Source organism: Chelonia mydas, chromosome 2 (assembly GCF_015237465.2).
Source record: "Chelonia mydas isolate rCheMyd1 chromosome 2, rCheMyd1.pri.v2, whole genome shotgun sequence".
NCBI classification, from domain to species: Eukaryota; Metazoa; Chordata; order Testudines; family Cheloniidae; genus Chelonia; species Chelonia mydas.
In genome coordinates, this window is record NC_057850.1 from 66,062,856 (window position 1) to 66,080,234 (window position 17,379).

Genomic DNA, 17,379 nt, shown 5'->3' on the forward strand with positions numbered 1-17,379 from the left:
AGTTGGGATTATGTTTTCCAATGTGCATTACTTTGCATTTATCAACATTAAACTTCATCTGCCATTTTGTTGCCCAGTCATCCAGTTTTGAGAGATCCTTTTGTAGCTCTTCGCAGTCTGCCTGGCTCTTAATTATCTTTAGTAATTTTGTATCATCTGCAAATTTTTGCCACCTCACTGTTTAGCCCTTTTTCCAGATCATTTATGAATATGTTGAATAGGACTGGTCCCAGAACAGACCCTTGGAGGACACCACTATTTACCTCTCTCCATTCTGAAAACTGACCATTTATACCAGTGGTTCCCAAACTAGGGGCACCGCTTGTTCAGGGAAAGCCCCTGCCAGGCCGGGCTGGTTTGTTTACCTGCCGTGTCTGCAGGTTCGACCGATCGCGGCTCCCACTGGCCACGGTTCGCTACTCCAGGCCAAGGGGGGCTGCGGGAAGGGCAGCCAGCATGTCCTTAGGCCTCTGCCGCTTTCCGCAGCCCCCATTGGCCAAGAACAGCGAACCATGGCCAGTGGGAGCCGCGATCGGTCGAACCTGCGGACTCGGCAGGTAAACAAACCAGCCAGGCCTGCCAGGGGCTTTCCCTGAACAAGCAGCACCCCTAGTTTGGGAACCACTGATTTATACCTGCCCTTTGTTTCCTATCTTTTAACCAATTACCAATCCATGAGAGTACCTTCCCTCTTATCCTGTGGCAGCTTACTTTCCATAAGAGCCCTTGCTGAGGAACCTTGTCAAAGGCTTTCTGAAAATCTAAGTACCCTATATCCACTGCATCCCCTTGGTCCACATGCTTGTTGACCCACTCAAAGAATTCTAGTAGATTAGTGAGACATGGTTTCCCTTTATTAAAACCATGTTGACTCTTCCTCAACAAATTATCTTCATCTACATCTGCCAATATTGTTCTTTATTATAGTTTCAACAAGTTTGCCTGGTACTGAAGTCCAGCTTACAGGCCTGTAATTGCTGGGATCCCCTCTGGAGCCCTTTTTAAAAATTGGCGTCACATTATCTATCCTCCAGTCATCTGGTACAGAAGCTGATTTAAATGATAGGTTACAGACTACAGTTAAGTAATTTTGCAATTTCACATTTGAGTTCCTTCAGAACTCTTGGGTGAATACCATCTGGTCCTGGTGACTTGTTGCTGTTTAATTTATCAATTTGTTCCAAAACCTCCTCTAATGATACCTCAATCTGGGACAGTTCCTCAGATCTGTCACCTAAAAAGAATGGCTCAGGTTTGGGAATCTCCCTCACATCCTCAGCCATGAAGACCGACGCAAAGAATTCATTTAGTTTCTCCACAATGGCCTTATCGTCCTTGAGTGCTCCTTTAGCACCTCAATCGTCCCGTGGCCCCACTGGTTGTTTAGCAGGCTTCCTGCTTCTGATGTACTTAAAAAAAATTGCTATTACTTTTTGAGTCTTTGGCTAACTGTTCTTCAAATTCTTTTTTGGCCTTCCTAATTGTAATTTTACATTTCATTTGCCAGTGTTTATGCTCCTTTCTATTTTTCTCACTAGGATTTAACTTCCACTTTTTAAAGGATGCCTTTTTGCCTCTCACTGCTTCTTTTACTTTGTTGTTTAGACTCTTTTTTGGTTCTCTTACTATGTTTTTTAATTTGGGATATACATTTAAGTTGAGCCTCTATTATGGTGTCTTTAAAAAGTTTCCATGCAGCTTGCAGGCATTTCACTTTTGGCACTGTAGCCTTTAATTTCTGTTTAACTAACCTCCTCATTTTTGTGTAGATCCCCTTTCTGAAATTAAATGCTACAGCGTTGGGCTGCTGTGGTGTTTTTCCTGCCACAGGAATATTAACAGAACTCTCAACTATAAGAGTAAAGATGGCTGTGTGGGAGACAGACTTTCTCCGGAGATGATCCAAGACTGTGGAATAAACTCCCCCAGGAATTAAGGACCATCACAAACCTCACCACTTTCCACTCCAAATGTAAGGTGCATTTCTTTGACCTTGCCTTCTCTTACATAAATACACAGCAACAGGTATATTTACTTTAACAGGTATATTTACATTCACATACTTCATTCTCTGTGGAGAGGTTAAGAGATGACACAACATGTGATAGATATGCAGTAACATTGCTTAGTACACCGCTGGAAGGTGCTGAGATGCTATTGTGGTGAGCAAAGTATAGGAACCTGACTAGAATACAAAAGACATGCCTGCCTTCTGCCACAACAAGCAGATAGGATGTAGGTGGACTGTACAGTAGTTACTTATAAATCTAATTAAATACCCCCTATGCAAATATGCTATCAATGCTTACAGAGCAGAATTTGCCCTTACATTTTCAAACTTCAATTACATTAAAACCTATTTTATTTAAATGTTTGAAATGAAAAATATCTAATAATACTGCATAGAAAAAGGATATTATGGAATTCAACTTAATTTTAGCACTTTTTAAAAAATCCACTCCCTCTCTGGCCTTCCTCATGACTGTGTAGGGGACCAGAGCACTTTTATTCAAAAATGGAAATCTAGAGATCGAAATAACTGTGACGGGTTCGGTCACAGAGATCCCCTTGGGACTGTCACCTGACATGCTGAAACCACCTCTGAGCCTGTTTTCCCTGCCAGCTTGGGACTCCAGAACGCTGTCTTGCCGAGCCTGGTACAACCCAGAGCCAGGGTCTGGTCCATGCCCCGAAGCTGCAGACTTAACTGAAAGCAGCTCAACCAGTTACTTATCTCCAGCACCCAGACACCCAGCTCCCAATGGGATCCAAACCCCAAATAAATCCGTTTTACTCTGTATAAAGCTTATACAATGTAAACTCATAAATTGTCTGCCCTCTATAACACTGATACAGAGATATGCACAGCTGTTTTCTCCCCCAGGTATTAATCACTTACTCTGGGTTTAATAATAAACAAAAGTGATTTTATTAAGTATAAAAAGTAGGATTTAAGTGGTTTCAAGTAATAAAAGACAGAACCAAGTAAGCCACCAAGCAAAATAAAACAAAACACACAAGTCTAAGCCTAATACATTAAGAAATTCATTACAGGTAATATCTCACCCTCAGAGATGTTCCAATAAGCTTCTTTCACAGACTAGATGCCTTCCTAGTCTGGGCCCAATCCTTTCCCCCTGGTACAGTCCTTGTTAGTTCCAGCAGATGTCTTAGGTGTTAAGCAGGGGTTTTCCCATGACTGGGACCCCTCCCTTGTCCTGCTCCACCCCCTTTTATAGCTTTGGCACAAGGAGGGAATCCTTTGTCTCTATGGGTCCCCACCCCTCTTTCTAAATGGAAAAGCACCAGGTTTAAGATGGATTCCAGTATCAGGTGACATGGTATATCATGTCATATCAGACCTCATTCTTCATGACCCACGGGCTGGCCTACACGTACACAGGATGGCTTGCAGGTAAACAGAGCCATTTACAACCATTCGTCCTAGTCAATGGGAGCCATCAAGATTCTAAACCACCATTTATGGCCCACACTTTGCATAATTACAATAGGACCTCAGAGTTATACTTCATCTTTCTAGCTTCAGATACAAGAAAGATACATGCATACAAATAGGAGGAATATATTCAGTAGGTTATAACCTTTGTTATGATACCTTACAAGAGACCTTCTGCATAAAGCATATTCCATTTACATCATATTTACACTCATAAGCATATCTCCATGAAACACATGGAGTGCAACATCACAATAACCTTACCTCTTTAAATAAACACAAAAGGTGTAAACATTAATTTATACCATGGAAGCTGTTAAAATGATCATGAGGTAAATAGGCAGGAAGCACATGTGTGGACAGAAGTGACTAATGTTATACACAGTAAAATGGGAGACGTTTAGGTGGGTCTATCCACCATATGTTTGATCTTCTTGCATACAAATATTAATTAAAGTGAATGAAACTAGTTTTAAAAGGACTGCTGTCTAAGGCAAGGTATGTAAAATGCTAGATTAAATTAAATGTCATAGAAGCATTCACATAATTACTAAGCAAAAAGGAATAGTTTTAATTAGGATAGAAGGAAAACTGACTGCTATGGGTGTCTCCTTAAAGACCTGAAACAAGGGTAAGCTAGTTGCTTTGCTTTAGATGTATTTTTCAGTGTTGCGAAACCATTAACATACCCTTTATTGTGTTTAGCAAGTTCAACTGTAATAGTTACTTTACAGATCTCTCCATGATTGACCTTGAACCACACTGTGTCAATTGTGACAGGCATTTTCCCTCCTTTTTTAAAAATATATGGTTCCCCCTCCCCTGCAGATCTGAATGCAGGGGACGCAATTTAGTTCTGTTGCATGGGGACAAGCTGTACGACAGGGGTCAAAGTGGGGGAGAGGATGATAGTGGTATTCTTCCAAGTTCTGTCCTCCTGTGATGCAAAAATGAGACTCTGCTCTCACTGCTATGGTGTTCAGAATACAAACATGTACTTTCCAAGCTCTCCAGGGTACCTCAGTCTTGGCTTCCCCAAGGTGCAACCAGGGTGTCATCTTTGACTTGGACCTCTCTCGATGGCCTCACAGCCAGGCTCTTTTTAAAACTTGCTAATTCTTTCTGAATAATCCCTCTAAAATACAGCCTTTGTGATCAATCCACACAGCTAAAATTATCATCCAAGCTCTCATCTTCTCTAGTCTCAATTAGTGCAATATCCTTCTCTCTAGCTTTAACAAATGTAGTCTTGCCCTACTCATATCCATTCAGAATGCTGCTGCAAAGATCATTTTCCTAGCCCATCACTTTGACCATATCAACCTTCCCTTTGAATCCCTCCATTGGCTCCTCCTTCTCTAATACATCTAATAAAAACTCCTTATAACCACTTTCAGGTTCCTTCATAGTCTCCACCTTACCTATCATCTCTCATTCACTACCAGACTGTCGATTCTCACTTCCAATCAGCACATGATGCCAGCTTCCACTGCCTACTTGTTAAATTTTCAAACCAACATCTTCATACTTTCTCCCATGCTGCCCCACGTGCTTGGGAAGTGCTGCCCATAAACATCCACAAAACTAACTCATTACACTCCTTCAAAACCCTCCTGAAAACTCTCCGTTGCTGTGATGCCTATAAAAAATTGGCATTGGTTAAGCTGCAGGTGTGCTGATACCACTGCCTGATATGCTGACCAATATCACCTCATTGTTTCCGTGTTCTCCCTGGTCTCTCTGTATCTATGTTTCTTGTTTTATATTTAAATTGTAGGCCCCTTGGAACAGGAACCACGTTTTTGTTCTGTGCTTGTACAGTGCGTAATGCGGTGGCATCCTGAACCATGGTTACGGCCCCTAGGTGCTATGGTAATACAAATCAACAAATAAATACATTTGCAAATGGCTACTCTCTATTCCGACTTGATCTCAGAGCTGGGGTGATGTGTAGGTGCACTGTACTCACTCATTGTGGCAGTACGCAGCCTTGTTACAGAAAGTCAGGCCTCCTATCATGTACCAAGATGGACAGGCCGGTAACCGGTACACCAAAGCTCACACTGCATTAGAGAGGGCTCCAAAGTGCTCACTCGTAGCTCCAGCAGCCAGACTCACTCTGAAAGGACATAGGAGGTCTCCAGACAATATTATATAATGCAACTGCAAGACACAGGTCATCACAAATGCTGAAGAAATTAAGCAAACTCAGGGTTCATAACTTATTGCAGGCAGCCACTCCATGTAATGAACAATGGCATCCTTCTCATCGGATTGAGTATAACAACATTGTTGGCAGATTCATGTGGAAAAGTAATAACTGGGTGCACTGGCAAAGGATGTCAGGTTTGCTCAATGCCCCACTACAAAACTATACTCTTTGCCAATAACATGGTCAGGAGAGCAAGCCTGTGACACGTTGACCCTGCAGCAGTGACTCCTGTCCTGCGGGGATGGGCAGGGCTCCCCTCTCTAAGCATTGGGACCAGGCACACAGGGTCACAGCACCACTCAGGTTTGGCCCAGAAGGCCCTCCAGCATCACTGAGCCACATGTGAGTGGCACTGCAGCCCCATGCACCAGGTCGCAGCACCTCAAGAGGACAGCCTGGCCCAGACCCACAGCACAGGAGCTCTTACTGTGCAGTGAGTGTGAGGCATACTTGTTCTCCAGCCCTACTCCACCCACCCCAAGGCCTCCTCTCCATCCGGGGATTAAGGGCAGAGCCCCCTCGGCAGTTTAGTAGAGTGCATCCATTGCCTCAGGAGGCTTCGTCCACCCCAGTGAGATGTCTGTGCACCATACCACTCCCATGGGAGCCCTGATGCAGCAAGATAGCATAGGAGGACTCCGCACCTCAGCTCAGGGATGCCTCTTTGCAGAGCAGTGTGGAGGGTGGGATTAGGGTAGGGGCAATGCCTTGGTCCTGTCTGCCTTAAGTGCACCACTGGGGGTAGCACAGCGTTGGCTAATACAACTCCTCAGAGCCACCGTCCAGCCCGCTGTAACTTTCTAATGGCAGCAAGACGCTGATGACCCGAGGGCTCCGGCCCCTTGCTGAGGAGCCCTCTCATTGCTACTCTTTTCAGGCACTATGCAGCCACCTGCGACAATGGCCAGGCACACAGCTGCCTCCTCAGAGTATGTCTACACTGCAACATAAGCCCATGCTTGATTCCGGGCTCAAGGCCAACCCCTCTTGTGTCTATGCTGCAATTACGCTCACCCAGAACTGGGACCCAAGGTCCCAGAACCCTGCAGGGCTGAGGCTCTGAGCTCAAGGTAAGCCATGATGCAGGGTCCAAACCTTATTGCTTTGCACTGTAGATGCAGCCCCACCTGACTCAGGCCCCAGCAGTCAATCAGAAGTATCCCACAATTCCATGGGACAACTTTCTTAGTCCTCTTTATCCCAACAATATTCAATCCACTCTATTTAAAACAGATGCCACCTTTCCCCTCCCGCCCCGTCCCCCTTTGCAAACAGCAGCAGCTCAGGTCAGCATTAACCCAGTCGCTTCTGATCACTGCTATGCAAGCTCACTGTCAGAGAAAAGAAAAGGAGTACTTGTGGCACCTTAGAGACTAACCAGTTTATTTGAGCATGAGCTTTCGTGAGCTACAGCTCACTTCATCGGATGCATAGCATATCGTGGAAACTGCAGAAGACATTATATACACACAGAGACCATGAAACAAAACTTCCTCCCACCTCACTCCCCCGCTGGCAACAGCTTATCTAAAGTGATCCCGCCCGAACGAACCGAACAAGCCTTTTGCAAAGCAAGCTACTTCCTGGTAATGTGCAGGGCAAGCAGTGAGATGTTTCTACAGTTCACTGCACACCTAGGGCTAGAGCAGCCATATTCGGGGGAGGAGGCGCTAGAGACACTGGGATATGTTTACTTTGACTCACATCTGGGCATTGCAGTATGGACACCAGAGCCTTAGGTTTGAGCACAAGTTGGAAAAGTGTTAAGGTAGGTTAAAATACAATATAGATGCTTAAGCCCAGGTAGGGTGACCAGATAGCAAGTGTATAGACTTTTTTCTCAGGGCAGGGGAAGGGAATAATAATTGCCTATATAAGACAAAGCCTCTAACACTGGGATCTTTGGTCACCCTAAGACCAGGGCTCCCTAACACAGGTCAGCGCTGACTCAAGTCCCACTAACCCTGCGCTTAAACTGCGGTGCAGACTCACCCAAAGTGGCCACTGACTCGCCCGCCTGGCTTTAGAACCACCCCCACCCCCGCTGCGGGAGACAGTTGGGGGAAGGGGAGCACAGGGGAAACTGCCCCCCCTTCCAGCCCCCACCCGCCCCTGCTCTCTGCCGCGGGCCCCTGGGTGCCCCCCGGCCGCTGCGGGCTGCAATCCCTGGCCAAGCGGCCCCGCTGGGTCACGGCTGCTGGCGGGCAGCGGGCCCGGGCGGGGCGGCCGCTTGAGGGCGGCGTGGCGGGGGCCGGGGAGCTATTTACCCCGCTGGCGCGCGCGGCGCCCGGCACCACACGGAGCCCGCGCGCCGCAGGGAGCTGTCCGCGCGGTGAGTGGGGAGCGGAGCTACGCGGCCTGCGGGGCGGGGCGGTGCCGGGGTCCCCTCGAGCCGTCCGGAGCCAGGCGGCGGCGGTGGCTTCCCCCCCAGTGGCGCTGCGCCGCAGCTTCGGGGCAGGCGTCTCCCCCCGCTCGCAGCCGCGCCGGCTCGCTGCGCCTCCCGGGATGGCGGGAGCCCGGGGCGCCGCGCGCGCGGGGCAGGGCACAGGCGGGGGGAGCCGCCCGCTGAGGCTGCTGCCGCTGCTGAGCGCGCCCGCGGAGGGGAGACTAAACGCGGGGGGGGGGAAATCAGCCCCTCCCGTCTGTCGGGGGGGTGGGCGGAGGAGCGGGCTCTGGGGACCTGTCCGCAGCGGATCTTAAAGGAGGGGGCAGGAAAACTTGATCTTTCCAGTGCCTTACAGTTGTGCATGCTGTTGGTGCCCAATGGGCACGTGCCCGCAAACGTGTGCTTTGTGGAATCTCCTGGGCTGGGAGGAAAATCGGCTGCAGGCTCTGGGAAGTACAATAGCTACCTCAGGTGCGATTCTGTCAGAAGACAGTTAAAAGTGTGCAGGGGACGAATAAACACAGTGTACCTTTCAGTGGTACCTTAGAATGGTGTGCAGCGCTGCCTTGTACAAGGGAGATCTTCCGTCCCCCTCTCCCACCCCATAAAGTACAGGTCTTAGAAATGCAAAATCTGAAAAATGCTTTTAGCCTTAGGTATAATAGCGGGCAGTCCCCTTAGATCTAACTTTGGACTACTATTTTTGATATAGATCCTCTGCCTGTCATTACAACATTGTTAACAAAATCCGCATAAACCTTGGAGGGTTGAAAATTATTCACAAAAACTGTTGTACATATTTAACGGCCACTGCAACAGATAGAAGAAAGAGGAGACTCAATACTGTACTTTTCTTATATAAGTTGTCACTGTTAGGTCTTGATTGTTTTAAAAAAGTATTGTTAGTACTCCTTTTTATAATGTCACAATATCTCATAGCTTGCTATACTGAGCTTTTTAACTGGATTTAAAAGGACAGAGACAAGTAATTTTTTCTTAGTTCATAATTCCCATTAAATAATGCACAGGTTTTTACAGTAAGGGTAATTAACTATTGGAATAATTTACCTAGGGATTGGGTGGATTCTTGATCACTGAGTCTTTAAATCTTGATGGGATATTTTTTTAAAAACATATGCTATCATTCAAACAGAAATTATCTGCTGGGTGCAGTAATTGCTGGGTAAGATAGGACTTGTCTTATACAGGTCAAATTAGAAGATCATGATATTATGATGATCCTTTCTGGCCTTGTTATCTATGGGGGGAAAAAACTTATTTGCTGCTTTGTTCCACTTGGCAAACATTATTTTCCATCACATCTTGAGTGATGCTGGAGAGGATGAGATTTCACCCATTTGTTCAAAGTAACTACAAAAATCCAAGATAGTTTTATCACAAACTAACTACATAGAACTGGCTTTTTCCATACAGCAACTTCAGAAGTGAAATGTACCAAATTTATAACAGGTCCCTAGAATTAAGAGCCTACAATTTAAAGGCACAATAGATATGTACAGTAGAGAACAATGTAAAGAAAACAGAATGATGTGCTGTCATAATAAAATTGTACGATTGTAATTCTATGCTGCTCAGGAGCATTGGTGCACTTTACCATAATATAAAACACTGGGTGTGATTTTTAAATCTAGGGCTCCTGGGTACCGTGAAAATACAAATAGTAATATCAATGGAAAATTTGCAGTGTTTGAACAAATCATTATCTCCTGTGCTTTGAAACTGTGATGCACATTTTCTCTTGGGAGAAGGAAACTTTTTTAGCAGTCTATCTTCTGAGGTTAATGCAGTCTGAGTGTTTTGGTGGTTTTCACTCCATTTAAACAAACTACTCCTTTTAAACAAACTACTACGAAAACAATCTATTATTTGGCAGAAATGTGAACAATTACACAAAATGTGTGTATACAAAAGCCCACATATATATATAAAATGATATTACAACCAATGGAAAATGGAGTGTTAAAACGAAGTGAATAGGAGACTTGTGGGATCTTGCTCCTCTGGCCTAAGCAGTCTTTAGCAGCTGGCACTATTCCATGGCTCCCTAGGAAAATACAATAAATATATCTAGCGATAAAATGCATTTTTGCAGAAAAGAATTGTGATCTATTAACTAACTAGATCCTTAGGGTACAAGCTAATTCTTTTTTTTTTTAACCCTAATATCTCTGAAATTTCAATGCAGCATTTTTGTTTTATCTTTTTAAGCAGAAAAATTATCCTTCGTATCTGAAAAATCATGTGCAAGTTAAACAGCATCTTGGAGACCCTTGAATTCCTGATTTTATTAGGATATTACTACTTTGAGGCTTTCGTTCTGTTAATTTGTCCTCCATGTAAAAAGAATGTTGCTGGTGAAATAGTGCTTATTACAGGAGCTGCAAATGGGATTGGAAGGCAGATTGCCTTAAATTTTGCTCGTCTTGGGGCTACCCTGGTTTTCTGGGACATTGATGAAGAAGGTAACAAAGAGACGACTAAACTGGCCAAAGAAAATGGAGCCAAAGGAGTTTATGCCTACAGGTGTGACTGCAGCAATAGGGAAGAAGTCTACAGAGTGGCAGATCAGGTAATATTTTACGTTGTTTTTGTTTCCAGTATAATATTGTATCTGATTAAAAGATATTTCTTTCATATAATTAGTTTTAGAAGCAGTAATGTTTGATAAAGAGGACTTACCACTTATGTCCATTTATTGGAATTTAACAAACAAATTGAAGGTATTTGTAAATGGAGCTTAATCTATTTTTTGTAATAAAATAATTGGGTTTGATCTAATGTACTGTGGAGACTGAAATACTGTGAGTTTTCCGTCTAAAGGAAATTAGTTGCTTCAGATCAAAACCATGGGTAAAGCATATGATAGTAGTTGACTTCACATGTTCATTGCTGAGACTCAAAATTTGCAAATGTTACTGAGAAACAGTAAAACACAGTAAAGAGATTTTTCTGCTATTTGTCCATGTGATCAGTGAATTATAGTTAAGTAAGGATGTCTTGGGATCTAACCACTTCAAAAAAGCAACTAGGAGGGTCTCATCCTAGTTTTTCTGATGTACAGTTTGACTTATTCTTCACTCAGCCTAAGCTGGAAAATAAGACATAATAGAACCTCACTACAAACTTAACTTTTGCTGCTCTGCTGCCCTATCTTAAGTAAACTAAAGCTTTATCTACACTACACAGTTTTGTCGACAAAAGTCAGGTTTCGTTGACAAAACAGTGGAGGTGTACACACTGCAATGTTCCTTCTTCCAATGTAACTCTCCTGCTTTGCCAACAAAATAAAACTACCTCGATGAGAGGCGTAGAGCTTTCTGTGGCAAAGTTATATTGAGAGGGCTCCTTGATTATGTCACTGTAAATGGCCTCCAGGAGGTGTCCCACAATTCCCATCCTGACCACTCTGGTCCAGAGTTTGAACTCCGCTGCCCTGCACCCAGGTACACAGGTTTCTGCCCTGCCCCTTTCAAAGTCCCAGGAATTTTTGAAATTCCACTTCCTGTTTGGTTAGTGTGGAGAGCTCACATTGCATCTGCCCAGCTGACCATGAGAGCTCCATGCAGCAAATGCTCTCACTCTTGGACCACACCTGAGTTGTTGGATCTGCTGGCACTGTGGGAAGAGGAGGCTGTGCAGTGCCAGCTCCACTCTAGCCATAGGAACTTCGATACCTACAGTCAGATTTCTCATGGCTTGTTGGATAAGGGCTATGCAGCAGTGCTGTGCGAAGATACAGGAGCTGAGGCAGGTGTACCAGAAGGCCAGGGAAGCAAACCATCACTCTGATGCTGCACCAAAGACCTACCACTTCTATAAGGAGCTGGATGCTATCCCTGGTGGCGACCACACCTCCACCACCAAGAGTCCCATGGATACTTAGGATGGGCTGGAGGCAGTGGACAGTGGACTCAACTCCAAGGATGAAGTTGTGGATGAGGAGGTTGAGTTGGAGGACAATGTGGAGAACACGACAGGGTCGTCCAGTGGCATGGCAAGTCAGGACCTCTTTTCCATTCCAGAGGGATCTAGCCAGTCCCAGCAGTCCATCTCTGGCGTGCATGATGCAGGAGAGGAGAGCCCTGGTAAGTGATGTTTTTGAGTTGATGCTGCTCAGTTATGTGTGGTAGAGCTGTCCTTTGCTCTGTATAATCTAGAAGTGGGCGAAAGGATAGAAACATACAAGACTAGCTGTGTTTGAGTGTGCTCCCCATTCCCCTGTGCAGCTAAGCAGCGCGGCGGAACAGTGTGTTAATGCACACTGAGATTTCACGGGAATCTTTCAGAGAGATCTCTAGGAAACTTTCCTGGAGGCACTTGACAATCCTCTGCCGAAGGTTCCTTGGCAGAACTGCTTTGTTCCTTCCCCCATTGTAGGAAATTTTCCTACGCCAATCGGCAATCTCTTGTGCAGGTACCAAAGTGGCACGCAGGCAAGCAGCACAGGGCCTGGGTCTGAAGTTGCTCTCATGCGGAATTTACAATATTGTCCCTAGTTGCATGCACTGATCCCCTTAAAAAAACACGTAGACCCTTTGCTCCATCTTGAATGCCCAACTCCCACCCAGGCCAAACTCACCATGTGTAGGGTGTTTGCCAAGATGTGTGCTTGCCAAGGGATAGTGAGAAAGTGATTCATATGTTAAGAGGTGTATTTTACTGTAATGATTCAATGCTGTGCATGAACTAACCGTCATGCTTCTGTATATTGTTTCTTGTGCTTCTGCAGATGTGGACTTCAGGGGAACCCACTGTACACTGGCAGAGCACCTCTGCCAGATAAGGAAGCGACCAAGACGGAGCAAGGAGGACATGTTCCAAGAGTTGCTCCAATCCTCAGAGGCCGAAAAAGGAGAATGCAGGGAGTGGAGAGAGACCCTGAAGGAAAAATTTAAGATAGAAAGGCAGGACAGAAAAGAGAGTGAGGAGCGCATCATAAAGGGCCAGGAGTGGATGATAAAAGTGATAGAGGATCAAACAGAGAAGTCCCTAATCAAGCTCCAGGCCAAACACATGTGTGCTCACCCCACCTGCAGCCAATACAGAACTGCTTCCCATGCTCTCCAAACTCCTCCCACATATTGTTTGCAACTTCCCGGAACTTCTCGGTACCCCATTCACTCCACCCCTTCAGACAGCTTCCAAAGAGACAGCGGACTTACACACAGCTATGAGAGCCTACACTGCCCTGAACTGTCATCTCCCTTCCAACCAAGCCTTTTGTGTGTGTTGTTAATTGGTATTTAATAAAAACAAACTCTCTGAAAGATAACCAATCTTTATTTGTCTTCTACACGTGTGGTTGCTAGTGGTCGTAATACATAGTGGCTGTTTGATCGTTTGCTGACTACAAATCCCAGTTAGGAATCATCACAATTTCATGCAAGGCTGCAAGTTAACAGAGCATGGCAGAGTGCTGTATAGAAAGACACATTACTGGTGTTCATTATCAAAATGACAGGTTTCAGAGTAACAGCCGTGTTAGTCTGTATTCGCAAAAAGAAAAGGAGTGGCACCTTATCAAAATGTTGCCTCCAACACCAGCCTGATTTGAATAGCCCCGGTTGTGCCCTTCTAGTAGCCCTGGTATTTGGCTGCTCAATTCAGCAGCAAGGCAATCCACCTATGCGCTCCACCCCCGGGGGAACTTTTCACCCTTAGCCTCACAACTATTATGGAGCGTGCAGAAGGTTGCTATGACCATAGAAATGTTTTCCTCATTTAGCCCTAACCTGCCATAAAGGCAGCGGCAGCGCATTTTTAATCTGCCAAAGGCACGTTCCACAGTCATTCTGCACCTGTTCAGCCTATTGTTGAAGTGCTCCTTGCTGCTGTCCAGTTTTCCTGTGTAAGGCTTCATGAGCCATGGAAGTAAGGGGTACGCTGGGTCTCCTGGGATCACTATGTCCTTTCAACATCTCCCACTGGAATCTTCTGGTCTGGAAAGAAAGTCCCTGCTTGGAGCTTTCTGTACAGGCCAGTGTTCTTGAAGATTCGTGCGTCATGCTCCTTCTCGGACCACCCCGCGTTAATGTCAGTGAAACGCCAATGGTGATCCACAATTGCCTGCCACACCATAGACAAATACCCCTTTCTATTGATGTATTCCGTTGCAAGATGGTCCAGGGCTGAAATTGGAATGTGTGTGCCATCTATCGCCCCTCCGCAGTTAGGGAATCCCATTGCCGCAAAGCCATCCACTATTTCACACACATTGCCAAGAGTTGCAGTCCTTCATAGCCGGATGCAATTAATGGCCCTGCACATTTACGTTAACACAGCCCCAACGGTCGACTTCCTGACTCCAAACTGATTTGTGACTGACCAGTAGTAGTCTGGAGTTGCCAGCTTCCACAAAACGATCGTCATGCACTTCTCTAGCAAGAGGGCAGCTCTCATTTTGGTGTCCTTGCGCCGCAGTGCTGGGGCAAGCTCCACATTCAGTTCCTGGAAGGTGGCTTTCCACATCCAAAAGTTCTGCAGCCACTGCTCGTCATCCCAGACATGCATAATGATGCAGTCCCACCACTCAGTGCTTGTTTCCCGAGCCCAGAAGCGACGGTCCACAATGTTCTGCTGCTCCGTGAATGCCAGAAGTAATCTGGTGTTTCTTTCCATGGCACACAGCAGGTCAGGCAACTCTGATTCCTGTTCAGAGTGGGAGTTCCTGATATACTGCATGACCATCCACAGTGTGTTCATAACAGTGATCACAATAGTAGAGAGCAGTGCGGGATTCATCCTTTCGGACCGAAAAATGCCATGAAACGCAGTCGGCTCCATTCGTCTCACATCAAGTTGGTTGATACACAACTACTCTCAACCATGCACATTGTAACTGGGACAATTTAACCAGCCCCAGTACCATGGCTTACTGTGTTAAGTAACATCGCTCCTCCTCGCATCCATTGTGAGGATGCTAAATACAGAAAGGCTTGGGTTTGCACTGATCTTCACAACCAATCACTTTACACAGACCTCTTCAACCTCCCAAGAGTGTGCATATTGTTGAGGCACCTGTTGTGGGCCTACTTCACACTACTTTCTCTGTGATGTCAATGTGGAATGAAGAATGGTCTGTCATTGATGTCCGAAACCAGTCTCTTACAACTGACTTAACCATGTGTGTATCTGGCTTTGATTTGCCATTCTGCTCATGGGGCCTTCTGAACCAATTTTGAATAAGCCTGGGTCAATGTGCAGCCAGCCTTCACACCTGAGGCCAATGAGAGGATCCCACATGTGGCTGTGTCTAAAGACAGACAACGTCACACATCACTGATGACTGGATTTGATGGTGGTCTGACAGTTCTGCACTTCACTGATGAGGGCTGCTGCAAATTGTTTTGGCAAGCTCCACGTACAATAAGAAGATCCTTGGAATAAAATGAAATAATCAATTAATCAGAGGATTTAACTAAGTACAAATAATCAATCCTTATAAATTCTAGAAAGTTTTTAAGAATGTGGCTGTCTATTTGGTTATAAATCCCAACTAAAGAATTTTACCAACTTTAGTCAAATTTACAACTTGGTACCTGTTGGAATCTTAATACTGAAACTAATTTTTTATTTTTTCTGAACCACATCCTCAAAGCCAATTGTAAAGATTTCTTTTTAGAATTCCGTTGTTATGGGGTGGCTAACGCTTTCCTCCTTCCACGTCCCAAAAGAGACATTATAGTACAGACTTTAACAGAACACTCTTCACAAGCAGAAGTTTGAGAACACTTGCTTACCAGAAATTACAGAATACAATTTCAAGCCAATGTAAGCCAGGACATTAAAACACAGAACACACTTTAATGAATGGTTTTATGAGACAACTTTTAGGGCTGTTTAGACCTGAAGAACTTACTTTCTGGTGTCGTCTCTGTTTAGACTTTTGGGGTATTTATACACCAGGTGCATGCACGCAGCCACACTTTCACACTCTAAAATGAAAGAATGTAAAAAAAAAAAAAAAGCGGGGATCTCTACCAGCTAATAAATGCAAAAGACAAAAACAGGAAAAAAGGAAAACTAAGATACTTAAGATAACAAAGGTGTTGTGAGCTCTTAAACCCTTGTAGTCTTCTGGACTTTCATAGAGTATGCAGCGTTGTTGTAGCCATGTTGGTCCCAGGATATGAGAGCGACGAGGTGGGTAAGATCATGTCTTTTAATGGACCAACTTCTGTTGGTGGAAAAGACAAGCTTTTGAACTGCACAAGGCTCTTTTTCTGGTGAAGATCTCTGTGCAGCTCAAAAGCTTGTCTCTTCCACCCACAGACGTTGGTCCATTTAAAAACACTACCTCATCCACTCTGTCTCTCTCATAGAGTATGCCGTGAAGGAACCAGACGATGATGTTACTGGCACAGCGCTTCTTGCTAGCAAACCTTCTTCAGGTGTAGCGAGACTGGTCAAAGGCTGGCATGGCCTGTTCGTTGATGTCTTGACTTCTTCTCCCCAAGGTGGCTGGGTCTTGAGGATTCAGGAACATCAGTCTTCCCTCAGGTGGCTTGTTGACCCAAAAGGTAAAGGCTTCTCAGCCTTACCCTTGATTCTTATGATTTGCAAACTTTGCTTACTTTGCCTTGCAGTGCCTATCTCTAAGGCTGTCATATACATAGAGTGCGAGACCTACCTTAGAGCCATGAAACTTGGTTCAATCAGGTTTAAATTAGGTTAGCCTGAGCTAGCATCTATATTGGGGAAAGTCCCACTTAAATCAGCAATTTAAAAAATATTCAGTGTTTCACATACCACAGATAATGTTAGACTGTGTCCTTCCCCCATGCTTCCCCCACTCCTCCAAAAAAACCCAGAACACAAGACTACTTTTGAGGAAGCTGACATGGTCTTATTTAGGTGAAAAGGTCTTATGATGATATGGAATCACCAGGTTACGAAAAGTTCAACAAAAGTCCTATAAAATTAGCTGATTGTTGCTACGATCTATTTCAATCAGTCACTTAACATTCATCCTTCACAAAATTAAAAATAAGGTTAAACAACTAAGGATCAGTGGCGTCATTCTTCTTGCAAACAAGACAATTTACAGTGATCTTTCTATTTTGAAACTGGGCTGTATGTCAGACAACTTATCTTCTGGAATCTTCATCTTGAAGTTACTTTAAAACCTATCAAGATCAAACCATTTAAGAATACAATTTAAAAACTGATATAAAGTCTGAATTTCCATATACTCTATTTCTCTTGAGAAAGCATATACAAAAGTGGCAGTTAAGCTGGTAGACGCAATCTTAACATTAGCATTTCCTAACTGACTCCTGAATGTAGTGAGTGCAGTTGAGTGAA

General features: G+C 44.7%; 1 protein-coding gene across 2 annotated transcripts in view; it reads left to right on the forward strand.

Moving 5' to 3' along the window:
* The first annotated feature begins 9,812 nt into the window (after positions 1-9,812).
* Positions 9,813-17,379, forward strand: part of LOC102934983 (epidermal retinol dehydrogenase 2) — a 30,564-nt gene continuing 22,997 nt past the window's right edge. For both annotated transcript variants that reach the window (XM_027834612.3, XM_043539597.1), the window contains exon 1: positions 9,813-10,645. In XM_027834612.3, the coding sequence (XP_027690413.1) occupies positions 10,316-10,645 (330 nt within the window). In that variant the 5' untranslated portion in view covers positions 9,813-10,315. The remainder of the gene's footprint in view (positions 10,646-17,379) is intronic.